This window comes from Colossoma macropomum, unplaced genomic scaffold, assembly GCF_904425465.1.
Source record: "Colossoma macropomum unplaced genomic scaffold, Colossoma_macropomum, whole genome shotgun sequence".
NCBI lineage: Eukaryota > Metazoa > Chordata > Actinopteri > Characiformes > Serrasalmidae > Colossoma > Colossoma macropomum.
The window spans coordinates 26,250,664-26,272,771 of NW_023494790.1; the positions used below are offsets into that span (position 1 = coordinate 26,250,664).

At 38.9% G+C, this 22,108-nt stretch overlaps 1 protein-coding gene across 1 annotated transcript in view; it reads right to left on the bottom strand.

Annotated features, from left to right (window-relative positions):
- The window catches only part of cacna1g (calcium channel, voltage-dependent, T type, alpha 1G subunit), a 310,514-nt gene that overhangs the window by 43,119 nt on the left and 245,287 nt on the right, over positions 1–22,108 (bottom strand). The window contains 5 exon segments of the mRNA XM_036572800.1: positions 9,252–9,302; positions 12,587–12,779; positions 15,498–15,587; positions 15,818–15,943; positions 20,537–20,663. Coding sequence (XP_036428693.1) covers positions 9,252–9,302; positions 12,587–12,779; positions 15,498–15,587; positions 15,818–15,943; positions 20,537–20,663 — 587 coding nt within the window.

Here is a 22,108-nt window from a genome sequence, read left to right on the forward strand (position 1 = left end):
CACATCACTGCTTTCTGTTTTATGTGTTTTTTATTTCACATACTGTCCAAACTTTATTTGGCATTGAGGGTTTTTAAATAAATGAATGAATAAATAAGGGAAGAAATAAATAAATGAGGGCAGCCATATGACTGAATTATACAGACGAGACAGACAAATGCTGTTTCATTTTCTTCTGATTTGTTAAGGCTGATTTTGCACCACCAACATACGTAATCAGTGGTTTGATCACAGAATGAGTCAGTGTCTGCTGGCCACTGGCTCCACTGCCGAGCTACATTCCTTTAGAAAAATATGAGACTGATGCTAATACCAGTGCGCAACGCTGCTTGTCTCATTACACTGTGCGCCAGCACATACTGAGTCGAAAGCCAACTGTAACGAAATAAGGTAAATTAACTGAACAATCAAACATGACTCTGCTGGATGTCCCAAATTCTCTGCTGTCCTGTTAACACAGATAAGAATCAGAGAAACCGGAATGGAAAGAGGAAAGAGCAGCAACTTGAGGAGTCCAGGCAAAGAGAGACTAAAGAAGAAGGGAAAACAAAAGCTTTATGTGACAAATCCAGTAATGCAGGGCATGATAAAAGACACACAGAGAAGCACTCACAAACAAAAAGCCACACACACCTCACGTACATACAGCAGGAGCTGGAACAAGACAGCACACACATATACACAGAAATATCATGCTGGTAGATCATGGCAGGCGAACCACGCTTTCTTTCTGAGTCTGACTTGAGCGAGATGGGCCTTTTGGGATGAAGGCTGGATGGGAAAGGCAATGGGGGCTGTGGAGCTTGGTGTGGTGGATGGATTGCAAGGTGAGTGTGATGATGTGTAGAGAGCAGTGCCATTCGTCACCATTCAATCAGTACACTGGAAAAAAGTGGTGCATTGAATTTACTTGATTCAAATGTGTACATCAGTTCCACATGAATAACCTGTATTACATCAACACATCCACATTTACATTTATGTATTTGGCAGATGCTCCTATCCAGAGTGACTTACAATTATATCACATTATAGATGTAGGCAATTGTAGCATTAGGAGTCTTGCCCAAGGACTGGGAATGTTATTTTTTAGTTTACCTACTCTTGGGAATGTTGACGTAATAGATCTTCCTGAATCTATCTGTATCCAAGTAAATTCAGTACATCACTTTTTTTCATTAGGTATCACTCGTAAAATCCTTGAAAAGGTGTAGTATCCTATCCAAGTCACGTGATTTGGCAAATAACATCCCAAAATAGAGAACTGTCTGCATGTACACCTGTTAGATAACAGACTTTAAAACACATCCCCCAACAGTTCACTTGTGTCTACAGCAATCAATCATCAAGTTCCGAAGTATCCAAGAAGAGTTATTTCTGTCCTTTTCCACAAGAAAAGCCTAAATCCTCGCAGTGTGAATCAAGCGTGCACTAAAACTGTCTGAGAACATGAACTCTTTTGCTTTTTTCATTGGATTGTCTTTTTTATTCTTGAGTATGCTTGGCTTGCTTTGCCATCTGGGCACTGGTACATGTGTGTGACTGCTGTGAGCAGCCACATGAACACTGATTCTTTACGAACTCCATGCTCCATCTAGAAAGACAACAAAAAGCCAGCCACAGGACCCTGAGACCTATAAAAGAACTCTTTTTATGTGACAATTTCACCCTACCTTCACTCTTACACAAGTTTATTACAGCTTGGACTGCCAGGTCAAATTCACCTGTCCATGCTGTGCCCACAAATGTGCTCTTTTGTAGCAACTGTTGTGAAGTTGGACAAGCTTTATACTGTCTGACGAAAGATACTGTGCAGGTACATCTTTGTTCATCAAAGTACAAACAATGTAAATGTACCCTCAAAAGATCCAACTGTGTACCTTGAGGAAGGCTTTCTCAGGGGAAAAAGTACATATTTTTACCATTTTGTAATCCAATGTTTTGAAACAAAACAATAAAATAAAAAGCTTGGACTCAGGACAGAGTATATAGAGTCAATGCAATTTAAAAAAATATAACTGCACTGGAATATGTTCCAATTATGCACTGAAGATGTAGCCTTTTTCATAAAATGTACAGAATGCTGGCAAAACTTCCTTTCAAACTACTGAATCCTTCCACTAGCTGGGTCTTCTTCTATCACACAGTGCTTCCAAGCTGGGATGGCAAAGGCTAGTATGTGCTTCCTCTGAGACACATAATCCAGCTACTGTATCTTTTTTAATTGCTTTTAACTACTAAGCAATTCCATGACGTCAGCTAACAGACAGCATTGTGATGAGTGGTGGGGGAAAGGGAGGGCCCTCCTACTCATCCAGAGAGAGTGAGACCAAATATATTCTTTTGGACACCTGATTACGGATGGCTGTGGCATCATGGAAGATTGACTGAGGGCCAATAACAGGACCAATGGTTGTGCTACTCAGGAGCCCAAGGTTGGAAAGTACAACAAATTTGCTATCATGAAAACTGTAGCTAGCCTCATAGCTAAGTAAATAAATAAATTAACTACTCCTGATCTATCTTAACAGTATGGCCATTCACACTCACACAACATAAATATAATTTGAGATGAATATCACTCTCTAAATGTAGCTGTTATGAGTTGTGCACTACAAATTCTCATCATGTTGTCTCAGGTTTTTGTCAGCAATCTGTAAGCTTGTCCAACAGCTCCTATCAAAGAATGCATTTCAGGGCAGTATGGGTAGGTCAGTTACATTTCTCATGGTGGAAATAAGTAAAGCGTTCTAAAAATTGTCCTTTGTTGCCAAATTATACAAAAGAACTGATGCAAAAGACTCCGAGTAGAACAGGCTGGCTCCTGCGGTAAATCTGTACGAGTTGGCACACTGCTTCATCTTTCCCACTTTTTGTTGTTTTGCTGTCATGGCTGGGATCAGCAGACGAAGCACTGCACATGTTCAAAAGTGAAACTGAGAAGCACTCCGTCAGCAAGAGCCAAAGGAAACATTTCAGCTCCCTTGAGGAACACAACAAAATGTTCTACTGGTTAAGGATTTCTTAAAGTGGGGCTATTCTGAGGTCACCTGAACATTTTAACTAGAACTGCACCAACTGAGGGGATATCTATAGAGGAAAGACATACGTAAAGTACAATATATAAAAAAAAGTTATTCTTCAGCTGAAAAAATTTGCACCATCTGTTCATTCACCGAAGACGTCGCTTGCATAACATAAGGAACACGAATACTTTGAGTTCATTTTCACTTGCAGAAGGAAGAAAGGAAATGGTTCCTGAAAGCTGCCAGATTACATAAGCGACCGTGCTGCCTTCTCCTGCCAAGAGTACATGCTGTCATTTCGCTTTCTTCCTCTTGCACTCTGCTGCTCAGCTCCCATGACAAGACCACATTATATACTAGCTAAGTGAAGACAAAAAAAATCAAAAGTTTAATAAACGTAAGTGCACATCCCATTATTAATGAGATACATCAAAGGCCTATCACAGCCACAATCATATGCATACATACAAAAAAAATGTATAATGTATAACTTTGTATGCAGTCAAAATCCCCTAAAACTCTATTTGTTATGATTATAAAACATTTGTTTCACTTCTCTTATGAAACGAGCACCAGAAATTCAATTTGACAAGTAACTTATTCCTTTAAAAATCATAGATAAATTTTGAGAATCCTCTCGTTTAACATTAGAAATATTTAAATTCATGAGTATATTTCAGACATAAATGTAGGAATACTAGTTCCAAATGCTATATTTAGACTACAATAATTTAGGCTGTGTTCACACTAACCATCTCTCCTCAACCGCCTTATACAATTTACGTATAATTTTATGGAAAGCATATAATTTATGTGTAATTCTATAGAAAGAATATGAACGCTTTAAACCTCTTTTCACAGTAGCAATATATGATTTACAAAACCAACAGCAAACTGGATTTTTATCTTCATAGCTGAGCTAGCAAGTTAACATTTATAAAAGTTTTATATTATTATTATTATTATTATTATTATTATTGTGTTTAAAGCTACTTTTTACTGCTCTTTCAGTCCCCATTGCTCGCTAGCAGTTCAGTATAGACTCACAATATTTCACACACAGAGAGTCAACAGTGTCCTAGTTTATCTGATAACAGAATTATGGGGAATATATTTTATTTGTTCAGATTAATTAAAAACATCAAAGCAGATTTCTATTTGGCTGGCAGAATGGCCACTAGAGGGCCTGCAGAGAGAGGCTACATGCTTTTTTTTTATATATATTTATTGTATATTTTTATACTACTTGAGTCTCAAGACTATAAATCAATGGTCTTGGTCTTATATTGGGGTTTCAGGGTCAGCTTGAACTTTTTTTTATTGCTAGCTGAGGATCTGATTGATCTGACACTTTGGAGAAATCCAATTCCTATAACTCCCTTAGTGATCATGTGACTACCACACCACCATCCACAGCAAATCATCGATTCCCTTCCCCCTGAAAACTAATCTTATGCACCTGTCTTGTTTGTCGTATGACCTATGATAGATAGCATTTAAAGCCAAGGCTTTAGTTTAGTAATTGCGAGGTATTGCTTCTTTCCTCTGAGTTACTGAGTGTTTCTTTCTGTATTTATTTGCCTGCTTCTGTATCGGACTGTGTTTTTGGACTTTGGACTTTGCCTTTTAGCTTTGCCCTTTTGAACTGTGTTTGCCTGTTTTTGTTATGTTTGTCCCTTTGTGCTTTTGGCTTGTTTTGGATTTGACCTGTGCCTGTTTTCTGAGTTTGGATCACATACTAACTAGAAAAGCCTACTTTCCTCTTTTAATCTGTGAGTGTCTGGTCAGTTCTTTCGCGTTAAACTTTCTATGATGGCTTAACAGGGTGTTAATTATTTGTTGATCTTCACTGGTTCCTAAATTCAAACAGATCAGAATATTATATACTAAAAAAATCTCAATCAGGTATTGGATCGTCTTGGTCTCAGTCTTGACTTGAACTTACCTCTAAAGATCTTGACCACAATACTATTAAAAAAATCTAATAAAAAGTGAATTACTTTAGTAATTAGTAACACAACTTAATACAAAGCAGCACTGATATGGTTATAGTGTATGTCACCTGAGTCATTTTTTTTCCTCTCCCATCAGCACAAAATTGCACCAAAAAAGCACTTTTTCCATACAAAAATGCCAAGCGTGAACACAGGCTTCCTATTAATTTGAAACACCTACAACATGTCAACTGGGGTTTCTTCTAGGAAATGTGCTACTAATGCAGAAGTGAATGGCATGGGCATTCTGCACATACTAAAAAGGAGAACGATGAAGCACTTTGAACTGCTTCATGCATATGGACTAGAGTTTTCTCCAGTCACAGTACAAGTAATGCAGCCATCAACAGCATGGATGCATGTATTAAGAAAAGAAAGTCAGCAATATCCTACGCACAAAAAAGCACGTACAGAAAGAAAGTAGCTCATTATGACTTACAGGCTGTGTCCTAGCAGACTTTCTAGCAGGCCTTCAATGAGACACCTCAGTGAGTAGCCAATAAACAGTGTCAGAGCCGGACACAGGTAGAGAAGAAGCAGATGGCTTTGGCCCTACCACCAAGTGATATGATTAACCAGCCCCTTTGATTCTCTGCGCTAGCACACAGCAGCTGCAGCAGGCCAACCCGAGAGGAACAGGAGCTAATTGAGAGAGACAGATTGGTGGGGGGTAAAACCCCTCCTATCCAGAACCCGTGCAGAATTCTAAAACATGCTGAAGCACACTCGAACTGGACGGCCGGCTAATTAACGCATTGTTCGCTAATTAGAAACAAAACGGAGCCTGTCACTTCTCCATCCAGAGGGCAGTGACAATGTGGTCATTACACATATGCAGCAATCATTGAGAGCTGAGTGACTTTCCTAAATGACGCACTGTATGAAAGTGCATCTATGCACCCATGTTTTTTGTATTTTATCTTCTTCCCTGTGGTTCACTTATGATGTTTGTGGGGTTTTATGTGCCAAAAACAGCCATAACTCATATTTACATTTACATGACCAATTTCCAACCTCTCTTTATTCCTTAGAATTAAACAGGCTGGTTTTGTTATGGTGCCTTAATACTGATGTATACATATATCCAAATTATCTGGCTGTCCTTATTGTGCTTCATTCAAAAAGTAGTCCAGACTGAAACACTGCTTAACTGCTTATAACTTCAGTGTGTTATATGTAGGCTATTGTTTTTTTATGACATCACAAAACAGTAATGGTTAAGTAAGCTTAGTTTCCATATTTGAACTGTATGGACTGGAGAGTGAAGGGTACGGTTTGAGACTAATGTTTGAACAATGTTTATCTACCACATTAAACTCAATTGGTTAAAACATAAAGTTCAGTTTTCCATAATATGGCCTTTTAATTTCTCAATATTTGCCTTATATATGCTCAACATCTGCCAAATAATACTCACTTGTGGATTCTTATTGATTATTTATGCTGTTGTTCTTTCAGTTACCACAATAAAAATATTCCAGATAAATTAGAACTAATCTAGCTACTCTCTGTTAGTTCATTTTCTAAAACAGACACAACCAGGCTGTTAGCTATAAAAATACTTTATCCTGCAAAACATAAATGGTAAACAAATAAACAAACAAACTGGCTACCTATCAGAGTTTTGTCTTTGCAGAATTTCTTTAGAGCACTGCCCAAAGATTGGGGGATAAAAAAGATACACATAGTCAAGCAACCTAATGATTAAGCAAAGTATAATGCAGAAAGCTACTGAGTACATGGTTTTATAACTAAATTTTTTCACAGTGTTTCACATGGAACAAAATCTCAATGTTCTATTCTAGAGCAACTATTAATGATTATCTCTATAACTGATTATTAACTATTGATAATTATTTAATTAAATGACTGATTAACCATAACCATTCTGCTGAAAGTCCTATTTTATTCAATTTATATGAGTACAGTGTACAGATGAACCTGGCGATTATTGCCTCTCCCTGCCAGCACTGTACAGCAGTGCTCTGCTATGTGACGTGATGCTGTGCGACGCGTTGCATCCGATGTGCAGTGGCCTTAAATGCTGCAGCCATATTCATATACTTGAATAGGTAAAAGGATAGCTGTTCCCCAATGTCCCAGTCTTAGTGTTCCTAGCCCATGTGCTATCCTTAGCTTTTGCTGCATGTCACTGTGAAACATTCCTAGCTTACTGCTGTCACCCTCACTGATGTTCTTTTTTTAATGATTTTAATGGAAGGTGGTACTTACTGCTCCTTTCAATGCCCTGACTCAAACTATAGCACTGTGCTCACAGCGGGCTGTAAAAAAACGAAATTCAGAAGAAATGAAGGTGTCTAAAAGTGGTTAAAAGAGAACAACACAAAAGGGAAATAAATACTGAGGGAGCGAGGGGAGGGCAGACTAAAGCTGAGGGGATAATAAAGGAGAGAAGTGCAGAGGAGGGCGAATTCATGGGGGGCCCTGGGCGTCTGAAAAAGAATTTCTCAGCCACCAACAGTGGCAGAGAGATAAGAGGCCTCTCAGTCTGACTGAGCACAGCACCAGTAAACACACTCTATACATATGAATGCTGAGCTTTCCAACTTAATTACATAAGCAGACAGAAACATATTGTGAACACTCTGCTGCGGAAGCTTCTAGATTTAAAAATGCCCCGTCACATTTGTCTGTCTCACTGGGATCAGAACCAAAAGCCCATCCACTGCCATGAAAAAAATCAGCACATGTACAGCTGTCACATGTGCCAACAAACCAGCATTTTGCCTTTTACCCTCCTTCAATTTCAGAAGGAATGGCTGACACTTTCTTCTCATCACCTGAGATCATCACCATCTGTCTATTTGACTTTTTTTCCCAGAAATATTCTCTCTAGTGATGGTAAAGCAGTATCATGTAAATTACTGTTTAAAGCTAATACATCACATGGATGTACAGTTTGGTCATATCAGTCGCACATGAGTTTTCACACAGTCATGCAGTCTCTGACTGAGATGAGTGGTGTGGTGTGTTAAGACGTCTCACTATGCCACCAGAACTGTGAAAACAGTGTCATGAGGTTACATCACAATACAAAGTGAGCACTGCGCAACGACAACCAACCAATGAGAGCAATCAGAGGCAGACAGATTAAAGACTATAGCTCTGTAAGTTCCCCTCACACAGTCAGCCACAATGTGTTGCAATGAGGGCAACGGCAAGAGGGTGGTCTTACACTGGATCTACGATATGATACCAAGAATGTGTTATTATATTTTGCTCAACACATTAAACTATTCTATGAAGAAATGCTAGTACTTACAAAATAATAGTACATATCCATATCCTCGTTGCCATATCAAACCTTGTAACTCCATTTTTTTCATTTGATTTTTAGTTTTTTTCCCATCATTTGGAAAGACCAGCTGCCTTTAACATTGTGTGAACATTTAATGTTGAATGGGGCAATAGCAGTGTTGGGGGTCACTCAATACAGTAGTGCAAAAGCATCTAATCATACTAATATCAAACTGATGGATAAAAATCCCCATGTTGAAGAAGAAAGAGCCCCAAACTCACCTAAACAGGCCAGGCTCGATTTTCATTCAGTAAAAGCTCTGTAGCTCTACATTTTTTTCCTAAAGATGTTATTCTGAGGCAGCTGTTTTTGAACTGTTATTTTAGAGAGCAAGAGCAATAATAAGTAAACTAATCTCATTAGAGATTAGCAATTTGTAATTGATGACCTATTTTTGAGTAATCCCAACACTGACCAATAGAAACACTCCAAAATGACTTAAATAAAAGTATGTTACATTAACATACCCTGACGTTAAGAACATTTTCTTCCTTCTACTGTACACGTGCATATTTGGATATACAAGGTTTTGTTACAACAGCGACTATATATAGAAGTTACGCTGTTTAATTAAGACAAAACCATAAAAGCAGTTGCTCTAATACTAGAGGTACCTTCTCCTCTTCTCTCTATGCCCCTCCCTCTGTCTGTCTCCCTCTGTCTGTCTGTGTGTGTGATATACTGTGTGAGAGTGAGGTTTGGCTGGCTGGTGTCGGTGATGCTGGTGGACAGTGGATGAGTTGTGGGTAACTGCACAAACAAGACTTCCACAGACGATTCCCACGGGCTTAAATGAGATCAGATGAGGTGAGGTCTTGGGCTGTTGAAGGTGCCCACCCTCATGTTGCCTGCAACCAAACCCCCTTAACCCAACCATGGTGAACACATAAGCATGCCAGAAACGCTCTGTACCTGTCACTCCGCCTTCAGGACCGGGCCAACTGACACCCGTCAGCAATATATCTAGAAGAATCAGACCATGTTAATCAGGTGGGGCCAAAGAAGGCTTTACCCTAAGTGAAAAGTGAGGACTTTTAAGGAGAATGTGCTTATGAAAGTTCTTGTATTTGTAGGTATTTCCAATTATTCTGAGTCCAGAACCAGCCTTCAGTACTGTTGTTTACAATGCTGTTGCAGTACCATTGCCTTGTTTTGAGGGTTTGCTTCTTTCAGGAGATTACACCAAGCAGGCTTAAGTTTTTAGAGGTATGATAGCACTTTTTGGAAGTGAAGCCACTCTTGAACTTCCCTTACAAGTCACTCAATTGCATTTAGCTGGCTCATGTACATAGATTCTAGGTAAATTTTGGACATTATGAGGCGGGGGCAGGGGTGGTCTCTTAGTCTCTCTCATGTTCTATTACTTGGCATTGCTCAGTTTTGTTAGGAGTTGGCACTGAGCCAGGAATAGCAAGAAAAATGTGGTGTATCCTATTTAACATTTCATGTCAAAGTTTATAAAAGTTTACAGGTTAAAAATTCAGTGTAAAGTTTAAAGTAAAAGTTTAAAGTTTTTTCTGAAGTGTTGGATTGCTTCTCCATGTAGTGGCTGTTTGGCTGCAACCATGATCCAGACGACTACTAGCAAGATGAATTTGTTAATCTGGTTGTAATTAGACATTGTGAGAAGGCTAAACCTATTTTCCTGTTTCGGTCTGCTGGACTGTAAAAAAACACTCAAAAAGGCATCTGTGCATTCTCTATTCAAGTTACATAAGAGCTCTATTACATTCCTATTGACCACCACACACAGGTACACAGTCGATTATATCTTCTACCAACAAAGTTATGCAGTGACAAAATGTATGACACAACCAGTAATATAAACACAGACTGACAACTTAGACTGTTCTCGTACATCTTGGCGACAATATCGCAGCTTCTGTTCTTTCCCCCACAGGCTTTGAGAGCAGTGACTCATCTCCGATCACTCAATCTCATTAGCTTGGGTTGACACAGTTGGCTTTCCCAGCCAGCCTTGCGGATGGTTAGACTGCTAGCTCAGTGTGTTACTGTTGGCTTCCCAGACTTGCACCCAATCAGAGCCATTGGATATACTAGCATTGATGTCAGGTTATAGAAGAAATGGATTCTACTACTACATTAGGATAATGATATTTTGGCTTTCAAAAAAGAGGACGATGGGGGCAGGAGGGCAGCATAAGGCAGGCTGCAGAAAGCAAATATCAACATGAAAGCAAAGCCAAATCCTGAACATTTTAGGCAATCCCTGAAATCCTGGCCAGACGCGTTTTTTTAGGTAGAGGACATTTGGTCACCCTATATCCGAGCTGCTGTGTTACCTGGGCATTTCTATATCAGCCCTAACCATAATGTGAATCTAGCAGTTGCTATTAGCTATGGCTAACTCCTCTGTGTTAGGGTGACCATACATCCTCTATTTCTATGTCCTCTTTTCAGGACATAATTTGTATTCCTGATTGGATCACACATCATGTCACTGCTTGATATTACTGGTATAATATAAATTCCCCTTGGACACAGAAGTCCTACTTGGGACTGCTACTGCTTCACTTCAGATGAGTCCAATTCTTTGTCACTTTATTAGTAATCACCCTTCACTTGCTTTACACTGCCTCCGGTGGTCAGTAGAAATGAAATAGAATTCTAGCTCCAAATGTGACAATAGTTCAATGAGTGACCGTCAGAGTTATTAGTCACTCAGAATCTGCAAGACTCTTGTAGGACGTCTTTTATGTAAGCGAGGTATTTGTATTCCTGGCTGTGTGTCACTGCATGACTTTATTGGTATAATATAAATTCCCAGCTAACACAAAATAGGTCCTCCAGAAATGTTCTCACAGATCCTGAGTGACTGACAATGCTGGTGCATTCATGACTAGCATTACTGTTAATCTAGTTGGCTACATTTGGCCATTTGACTCTGTTTGTCCAAAGACATCCAATACACATTAATTTAGTTTGGATAATAAATCATTATATTATACTATTGGAGTTAAACATTCAGTTAGGAAATCTAAATGAAATGTACAATTGCTAGTCAACTGAAAATGTTGCACTCTCACTGTGTCTGGCAGGGCTGCTATAGAATAAATATATGTTGTTAGTTAGCTACTTATAAATCTCTACACTTGGGCAGTTAATGAGTCTTGTCCTCAAACGGCAGCGTCAACTGAGGCGCACTATAAAACATGCTTCCTAATCAACAAACCAGCTGCAGCATCACAAAGTAAACTGATTGGATAAGATTAAAGCTTACCTTGTACTCCACTTGAGACCTACCACTCTTGTTGCAACATAAACCACTCAAGCCACAAAGAAATTAGACTTTCAAGAGAAGAAAAAGGAAAAGAACTTGAAGCTGTTCCCATTTCAGCGGGAAGGAAAGGGGTGGGTAAATAAATAAATAAATAAATAAATAAAAACCCTTAGACAATGCACAACTCAAATAGGGATATGAATCAATTCAGGCAGACCAACAGGGGTTCTTTCGGGGTGCAAGAATAAGAGACAAAATATGACCATTTACTGTCAGAATAAGTTGTATAGTGAGATTTCTGAGAGTTGGTGTGTGGTTGTGTTGATTTTAGTTGTGGACTGGTTTGATTGTTTCTTTGTGACTGAACACCTTTCATTGTTTATAGCAGAGGGCAAATTATCATCTGTATTTCTCAAGGGTACAAAAAAGCATTGCCACTGTCTACTATCACGTTGGCTCACAATATGCTGCCAAACATTGATCATCAGACAGATTTAAGTGGAAAACTCTTGAAAATTTTGCTGTAACCTTGTGCTATTAATAGTAGGCAGTGGACTAAGATATAAAAAGGTGGAAACCGGCAAGTTTGTTCGGTGTGATTAGGGCTGTAGGATCTTACCAACTTTTCATCTGTTTATTTTTGTGGACAAACTTGGCAAAACTAAAGAAATCTGTTTACTACTCAGACTGCACTGCCCTGCATGCATGAGAAGAGCAGACTTGGCAGACCCCCAGGACAGGGATATACCACACACCCTGCTCTCTCTCAGAAAGCAGGCCACCATGCAGGCCTCGGGACATGCTCTAGCTACGTTCCCAGGCAGAGGGGGCAGGCTGGGGGGTCGGGAGCGTCCTAGCTACGCGCGGGCCCGAGCATCTCATTCATCAGACGCGGATCATTCTGTTTAGCGTTAGCTTGGAATTTAGCGCTCTGTCAAATCTAACGGTCAAGCAGGACTCAGAAAGATGTGGAAAGACTACCGACCAGCCAGCTCCTTCTCCTTACTCCTTCTCTTTTTCTCCATCCTTTTCAGGCGCTTCTCCTCGCGACGCTTGGCCTCCTCCGCTTCCTGGTGTCGCCGACACTTGTGGAAGTTCTCCACCACCACACCCACAAACATGTTGAGCACGAAGAAAGCCACGATCAAGAGGAAAGAGATGAAATAGAGCAGCATCCAAGGGTTGTAGTTCATAATAGGCTGAAACACACATAGAAACATTAAGGTAAATACTGGAATACTGGAATGGAATTCTCCTCATGCTAAAGTCCATCAGGCACTCCAAATATATACAACACACTGAAGAACAGGGTAAAAGGGGGCTAACAAAGTATGCAGAGAAACAGATGGACTACAGTCTGTAATTGCAGAACTGCAAAGTGCACCTATATAGTAAGTGGAGCTGATAAAATGGACAATGAGCGTAGAAACAAGGTAATAATGTTATGCCTGATCGGTGTTTTATATGAATGCATTACATCCTAAGAATATTAAATTACAAGAACATTATAAGTAGATCAAATGAGAGGAAACATATCCTACAACAATTTAGTGGCACATTTACGAAGGCACCTGTCACTGAAATACATTCTGGCTGTGTTGCAGTAGTATGCTGCAAAATTAAAAAAAATAAATATTATTAAATAAAAGATCCCAATTCAAATACATGAATGCTTCAGCTGGTTCTGTAACAGGCAGGTTAAACCCTGAACTTCTCAGTTCAAATAGAGCAGAACAGAGCTCCACCACTCCTTTGTGAGGCAAGAGGCAAGGGAATTTAACTTTCAGCCATTTTCACCATTCAATAATGTAAAATCTTTGGAGGAAAGTGTGTATAATAAGGTTCTTTAAAGGGAGAGATCTGTTGAGTGGACAGTAAGGAGCTTACTGAGGCACTAATAAATAAGAGACTAGCTCTGTTAAGCCAAGACAGACATGATGATGTAGCATTTTATGGTTTCTAGAGCCTGGTGAATCTCTCATCTTTGTTTCAAATACTTCTCAAAGAGACAGAGAGGAAATCAGAAATTTAAACGGGCTGTCATGAAATTTGCTAATGCTGATGCCTATATTTGAAATGAATACAAAAGACACACGGACAAGATGTTCCAATATTAGGGGTGCTCCAACTATGAATTGTGATCGGGGAATTTTCACAGAAGATCTAGAATGCACTACTACAGGGGTTCCCAGTCTCAGTCCCAGTCTTGGCAACCCATGTTATGCACAGTGCTTTGTCTCATCTAGCACATCTGGCTCAACTCATTAGCCAAGCTCCTTGTGGTCTGAGTCAGGCGTGTAGAGTAGGGAACACACAAAAACAAGAGTATGGGGTCACCAAGACTGGGATTAGGAAGCCCTGCCCAATTATAATGATTCTTACAGCCTAGTAGCTCTCAAACCAATCCTCATGGCCCCTCAAACCTGTCCATGTATTTTTTCTAACCCAGTTCCAAACATGCTTGATCTATTAATGTCAGAAAGTGCTTTTCATGCCAGAATGCAGTCAACTATCAAAGCCAACTTAGAGAAAAAAGTGAAAAAAACAGAGCAGTGAATTTTTTTCAGAGAGAGGACTCACAGAGAATCACAGAAACGCATCTGACTAGCTCAACCCGTCACATTCAATGGAAATGGTCTATACACTCATATACGCTCAATCAATCCCTTCAAACTCACACACACCAGAAATTACACACTGTAAAACCTGATGAGTTAAGTCAACTCAAATGGTTTGTATACGAGTGTATAATCCAATTCTGTTGAACGGAAACCGATAAACCTTCAACCATTTAAGTTTAAGTAACTCTAATCATTGGACCACAGATAATTCCCTGAACTGAGTATGAACAAATCATATGTTTATTGTTTTAAATACCTAAGTAAGTTGAGTAAAGTGTGCTAACTAATGACTGAGTATTTTGGACTTATATGTGATAGTTGTACTAACTCAATAAAATTCTCTAATTGTAAACTAAATTCATTGACAGGCTAAACTACACTATCACTGCAACATATTCATACTGTATTGAAGAAACTTCATTATAACAGACATTGATAATAATGTCTTAACCAATGTAATATTACTCTGGACCATCTTGCCAAATGCTGACAGTTTAGCCCAGAGTGCAGAAGTAGTGTATGTAGCGTTTAACCACCACTAAACCATTCAGTACTGACTAAAATGAGTTACAAAAATTTAGAAAACAAGTGGACACCCAGGGGAAGCTAGCCTGGGGAGAGTGACAATGCACAGACGATAGGGTAAACAAGGTGGAAAGACATGCCCAGTATGCAAATATATGGAACCAAGAGCCAATAGGAACGATGTGAGTTTTACTCAAGAAGATTGCATTGGCTGGACATTTATCAAGCAAAGCCAAGAAGTCTAAACTAAATTGCAATAGGCTGATTCCATTCAAAGATCCTGTTCAAATGTCTGACATCGTCAAAAATGTTACGAGAAAAGCTTGAAAAGCTAAACCACTGAACCAACTCAGGTTTTAGCTTAAAACATTCAAACATATTCTGCTTGTGCTGAGGCTCTCAAAATATCCTGTCTTCACAGCTGATTCTGAAGTGACCAAGTCTGGGAAGGAAGATGCCTGAATAGGTTCTGGAACAAAACAGTAAAATATATCTAGAGCAATATGGTAAAAAGTCATAATGTCATTTATTTAGAGGGCAGAAGAATTGATCAAAACTATTGGACAGTATGACTGGTCCCCTTTAACGACTTTGTTCAAGTGTGTTGGGTGCTAGGACAGAGCAAAAATGTGGGCTATCAGGTCTGGTTTGAGTTATCAGCCTAAAAGAATGTATTAGATAGAACTATACATGTAAATTGAACAAAATAAATAAAGTTGCATGTTTTAGTGGATTAATTAGCTTAATTAAGTACTAGAAACTGGTGGGTACCTGTTGATCAACCCCTACAGCATCCAGTCCGTCATACATAATGTCCACCCAGCCATCTTTGGAAGCCAGTACAAAAAGAGACATCAGGGCCTATAAAAAAAAAAAATAAACACAGTCAGGGCAGAGCAGGTAATATAAATATGGAAAACAGAATGACGCATAAGCTCTCATTTGGCTGAGATGCCAGACAGACTTCACAAACAACAGATGCTTTTGAAATAAAATGTAGCGTTACTCATCCCCGTCAGGAAGAGCTATAAAATAATAATAATGATCTTTCAAAAGAGGTCCATTAAATGCAAAGCAGTGTAAGTGCTTACCTGCCCCAGGTTGTCGAAGTTGTACTTATGCCTGACCCACTTGTATTTAGCAAGCTCACAGTCAGATTTGTTGGTTATATTCCTTGTGTCCTCCCCGTGGCACACATAGAACTTTCCTTTGAACAGCTGTGGACAGAAAAATGTCTATCAGTCTACAAACTCAACTACAGTATCCACTAGGGGTGGGAATCTTTAGGCACCTCACGATTTTGATTACGATTCAGAGGGCTGCGATGCGATTATAACACGATTATCAATGCATCTCGATACATCTTTTTTTATATACAGGATTTCTATTTTGTCACTGTGTGAGGACTCTTAAAGCAAAGTATTTGTAATGATCCATAATGAATTTACTTCCAATATCTTTTATTAATAAATCAAATGGAAGTGATGTGGCGAGTGAACTGAAAGGCTCTCATTCACTGCTCTTGTTTGGAGCACATGAGATGCTGCTGCCACTCATCCACGATAAAATGTGCAGTTACGATGAAATAAGATCAAGTGGTAATGGATGTCCATGCAGCACGTTACAGCCGCCCTACTCGTTTAATTCAGTGATTTTCTAACTTTGGTTTTGGTCTCGTTGTAGAGAGGGTGGGGGTCACTATGTCAGTAAAATATTTTCAAGACTGGACGCTGAATCTCGGCTCCAAAGTGTGCAACATAGCGCGAAAACCCTGGTTCTCAACGACTGAGAAATGGTGTGCAGACTGCAGGTCACATACCTGCGAAGTCTCGTCTCGCTAGTAGTGAACAAAAAGGCAAAGAGAGAGATTTAGCTAAGACAAACATTTGGTAATGAGTGGACTTTTCGCATTTATAAGCGGCGCAGTTTCCTGGAACGTTAAATCTGCAACGAGAGACTGTCAAACACTAAAAAGTTGCGAAGATGAAGTCGCTTCTCTTTCGAATTTCCCCGTTCCACCTTAAATGGTGCAGCAGTTACATTCGGTGCCTCAGGCAGAATTTAAGGTGGAACGGGAAAATTAGAAAAAGAAGCTGGAGAATGAGAAGCGACTTCAGCCTCATAAAACAGCCGAAGACTGAGAGGCATTTTACAATAAGCTGCTCTGCTTCTGAGGAAAAGTTTCCTGGTGGAAAGGGCAGGAAAGCGGCTATAGCTGAGCTAAAGCTTGAAGCGGAGCGAAGTAAATCTGCGCTCTCGTTTATATTTTAGCCTATACTAGGACATCAGCACACCCTGAGACATACTAGACATTAAAGGTTGTGGCTCCCAAGCTGGTTTGATTTTTGCTGAAAGGACAAAATGGCTCTTATTATCATTTGTGTTGTGACTCCTGATCTAACCTGGCTTTAATGCACAGTGTGCCGGTCATATTTCTCACTCATCCAGTAGTATTTTTGTTATGTGCCGCTACAGACTGTCCGGGCGCTGCACTTACCCACTTCCAAGTTCCGCATTTTACGTTCCATCAACATTACGGAATAAATAAAATATTTAGAAAATCGATTTTTGACATTTATGAATTGATTCAGAATCGTCCACGTCCGCATCGCAATGCATCTAAGAATCGAGTTTTTCCCACACCCCTAGTATCCGTGTATGTCAGTCTGAAGGATTAATCATAAAGCCACAATGTACAAAGTGAAATAAATAAATAAATAAAAATAAAAAATAGAAATTATTTATTGTTCATGAGGCTACATGACAATTACATGATTCTTTCAAGCCAACAGAAACAACATAAACCCACATACACATTCACAGTACTGTGAAAAAGTATATGTGATTTCCTCTTTTTGCTGATTTTTCACATTTAAATGTTTCAGATCATCCAACTAATTTTAATGTAAGATAAAGGCAACATGAGTAAACACAAAATGCAGATTTTAAATGATCATTTCATTTACTGAAGACAAACGGTTTATTCAAAATCTATATCACCCATGTGAAAAAATGACTGCCCACCTAAACCTAATAACTGGTTGTGCCTCTCACCACCACTGAGAGAAAAAGGAAAGATGTGACTCCACAAAGCAGGCGCTGTGAGTGCAGGAACATCCAGCAAAAACCGACCGCACAAACTATTCATTTGACTCAAGAACTAGATAAAATAAAAAATACACAACTCTTTTCAGTGTTTTGGCATTACTGTTAGGACTCATAACATCTTATAAACAGCAAAATAAAACTCACTTTATTTAAGGCCCAGAGAAAATACACACAACTCTGTCTTTACTGTCTAATGGCATTTCCCCAGTGATTCATAAATATCTTGTGAACACAAACATAATACTCACTTTACTTAGGGGCCAGAGAAAATACACACAACTCTGTCTTTACAGTGTAATGACATTTCCATAGGACTTCATGTAATCTTATTAACACAAGTATAACTCTCACTTTACTTAAGGGGCAGACAAAATATACACAACTCTGTCATAAGCATTATTTTATAATCTCATCTTGGCATCTTGACTTGCAATTGAATTGAAGTGTGATGGGCTGAAAACTCCCATCCCTATTGTTTGATATACTGTGAACTGACTGAAGTACGATCCTGACTAATAGACTAAAAAAAAATATGACTGAGAATCCGAACAACATGGATGACAAACTACAGAGTGAACTTCTGTAAGAGGGAGAGATTTTGAATACAACTAGAGTCTAGTCATGGACTGGATTTACATTCTTAAAAATAAAGGGGCCAAAAAGGTTCTTTGCAGTGATGATACTGATGAATCACCTCTGGTTCCCTTAAAGAACCTGTAGATGGATGGCTCTTTAATTCAGTGGTTTCCAACTTTGGTCCTGGAGTACGCCCCTTGCCCTGCACATTTTAGTGTTTACCCTGCTCCCAACACACCTGATCCAACAATGTGGTTACTTAGCAAGCCCTTCCTTAGTTAAACTGGGTGTTCTTAAGCAGGAAATCACAAAAACGTGCAGGGCTGAGGGAACTCTATCTATGCTTCAAATTACTCCAGTATTCCAATGAATATTCCATTCCCAGTCTTTCTCTGCTATGCCTGCTAGTGTATAAATAATCACCACAGACAATAATTTCAAAGTTTTTTCTCAGAACTTAAAGAAGAACAGAAAACCCACTGGCTAAAAATACATGAATAATAGAAGCCTTTAGAAGGCAACACTTTAGAAAAGAATAGAAAATTTACGGCAAAAAGCCTTCTAGTAAGTGTATTTTGAGTCTACAGGACAAATGATCTAAATTCTATCTTTCGTAAGTGACTGTATTCTACAAACATGCCAGAATAGTTTGAAAAATGCTGGAGAACCATCAAATGAAAAGTTCTCTATAGAAGCAAAAGTGGTTCTTGTATTGCATCCTTCCAAAGAACCCTTTAACACATCTTTTTAAGGAGTGTTTAATGTTAAAAAAGACAGGGACAAAGACATTTCTACATGTATAATACAAGAAAGCGTACACAGAATAATTTTTCATGACATTAAAGACAAATGGCTTTAGGACCCCTCCACGGGCTAAGAAAAGTTGAGGAATTATGAAATAAGACATTTTTCATCGCTGTCATATCATGCAGTCCCAGCACACACAAGGGTGGGTTCAGAGCCTCAGGTATTCTGCTCTGTACAGAGTCTTAGCCATGTGTTCTCTCCATGTACCTCTTTTTTCAGTCTAATGACCCTTTAGACAAGATCCTGTAGAGGAAGCCCACTGGGGCCTCAGAATTTATGACTCTGGGCTTTTATGATACAGACATAAATTACTCCACTGCTGCATGAAACACTGTACTTGCTCAAAGGAGCTTCACAGTACAGTGTAAAGCAGTTGAACTGACTGATATTACAGTGATAAAACAAAACAGGAAGAGAATATATAGCACTGTGCAAAAGTCAGAAACCACCCTTCATTTTTTCATTTTCTAAAATAGCAATGAAGTAAATGAAGTCATTCATTTTTTTGAAGATATCTACAAGGACGTGTCTGCAAGGATTTATGTCTGTCATAAATCAATAATGACAAATTAAATCAAACAAAGAAGCTGCTGGTGTTCTTAGAACAATGAACTGACCACTCCAGAATCCAGACCTCAACTTCACTGAATTTATTTGGGATTACTTGAGTTATGAGAAGCAGAAAATGCAACCAACTTCAAAGACTGAACTTTAGAGGTGTGATAAGTATGATGGTGTGATAAGAAGTATCCCTGAAGATTTCTTTGAAAAACTGAAAGCAAGTCTCTGGAAAAAAAAAATGGAAGCATAGAGTGGACACATTCAATATTGAACTTACTGAATATATATTTTGTTGTTAAGGATTCTGTGAAATTTTCTGTTAAATATATGTTTTCTGCTTCCTTTCCTAATGCTAAAAAAAAATGATTAACTTGTACATAATGGACATTTTGACTGAAATAAATGAAGTGCGGTCTCTGATCCTTTGCACAGTGTAGTTGTTCATCATCCTTGAAGCACCAATGATATCCATCTTTCAACAATGGCTCTTTAAAGGAACACTCCAGTGTTTTTCAACCTAATCTCTATCTGACAAAACTGTATCATATGATCAATTACCACATATTAATTTTGCAGTTTTCCTGCACTTAAAGGCTGCTAAATCTAAGCACTTATAATAGAAAGCGTTTAATATAAATGAGTTTGAAGTCAACAGAATGTTTTAGACCAGGCATCCCTCCAAAGAATCCTTCTGGCACTTTCATTTAGTGCAGTATAAATGCTTGTAAGTAGTCATCGGCACAAAAATGACAACTCACCTGTACCCCGAGTATGCCGAAGATGATGAAGAAAGCACAGCAGATGACCACAATGTTTCCGATTGGCTTGAGGGACGACATTAGAGTTTCAACCACCAATTTGAGCCCTGGAGCCCTGCTTATCACCCTGAAACATAGCAGAAGGGTACATCTTCAAGTCACACACATATTTTTAAAGATACACAACGGCTGAATTTTTGTTAATGTTCACAAGCAAAAAGGTATAAAAGAGCATAATAGAGAAAAGAATATATCAGAAGTTGAGAGTAGATAGTACATAAACAGATGTTGGACGTAGAAATAAATAGTGAGTAGATGAGTTATGGGGTGGTCATGTTTTGGTCAAGTGTGTATACAGATGTAGGGGCAGGGAGACTCCCATTCAAAATGGTCTTCTTTTTCTGAATATATATATATATATATATATATATATATACACACACAATCAGGCAATCAGCATTAGTAACACATCAATTCTCACACAGTTAGTGACATGAAGTAGACCTTGGAGGTCATGTGTTACTCTGGAGTTGACGATATGCCCAAACTCTGTGTCTAAGCCTTTTTTTTCCTTAATGGAAAATGAATGGCATTTTCCTTTGAATCACAAGATTATTATAAGTAGCCAAAATGCTAATATTGCCACATATAAGCTAAAAGACTGCTAATGTCACTGGTTCAAATTTTGAAGCTGGAATAAAGTCCCCATGAGGCAAAAACGGTGGAGCACAGGACACGCACTTCTGCATCTACATGCACCCCTGAGCAAATCCCATTAAAATGATTTAAATAAATAAATAAATAAATAAATAGGTGCTAATGCTAATGACTAAGTCCTAAAATACCTATCCCTGTTCCAGATCAGCACCAGTCTGTGGCCCTACTTCATCAATGACTTTGTTTCAGCTAATGCGAATAAGTGGAGAATAGCTCCACAGGTCTGCACTGCACATTCTTCCCCACAACTGCCAACGGCTCCACTACTCCATCAACCTTACAATCAACACCTACCCCAAGGAAACGGGGAGTCTGGCAATTACTGTTAAAAACATGACTTCTTAACTCATCTGTCTAGCTAGCTAACGCTGTGCTGTGCGGTTTCAGGGGAGCCGGCTGCTCCAACAAAGAAAGGAGACAGTTTTAATTAAACTGTTAGAGAAACGATGGTGCCTAATTATTAACAGCAAGACATCTGGAACAACAGCAGAGCTGTCAACCCCTGAGGTGGACCAGCAGCACACACCATGACACACCTATGCAGATGCACACATCAACATACTGTATATGTACATATAAAACTAAACCCTAGTTAGTCACCTCAGTGTGGTCATATTGCTGCACTGTCAGAGGAAACTCAAATGCATTTGACTGCCTCAGGCATTTACTGGACTGGTAACTGGTGAGTTTTTTGCTGGGGAAAAATAAATAAATAACATACAGCTAGACAACATCATGGACATCATTAGTGCATGAAGGTTGCTTACCAATTACATGTTTCATTTTCATTTTTTATGTGTAGGTTCCTTAAATGTAAAGTTTCAATGGTTAAACATGTCATGGCTGTCATGAGTT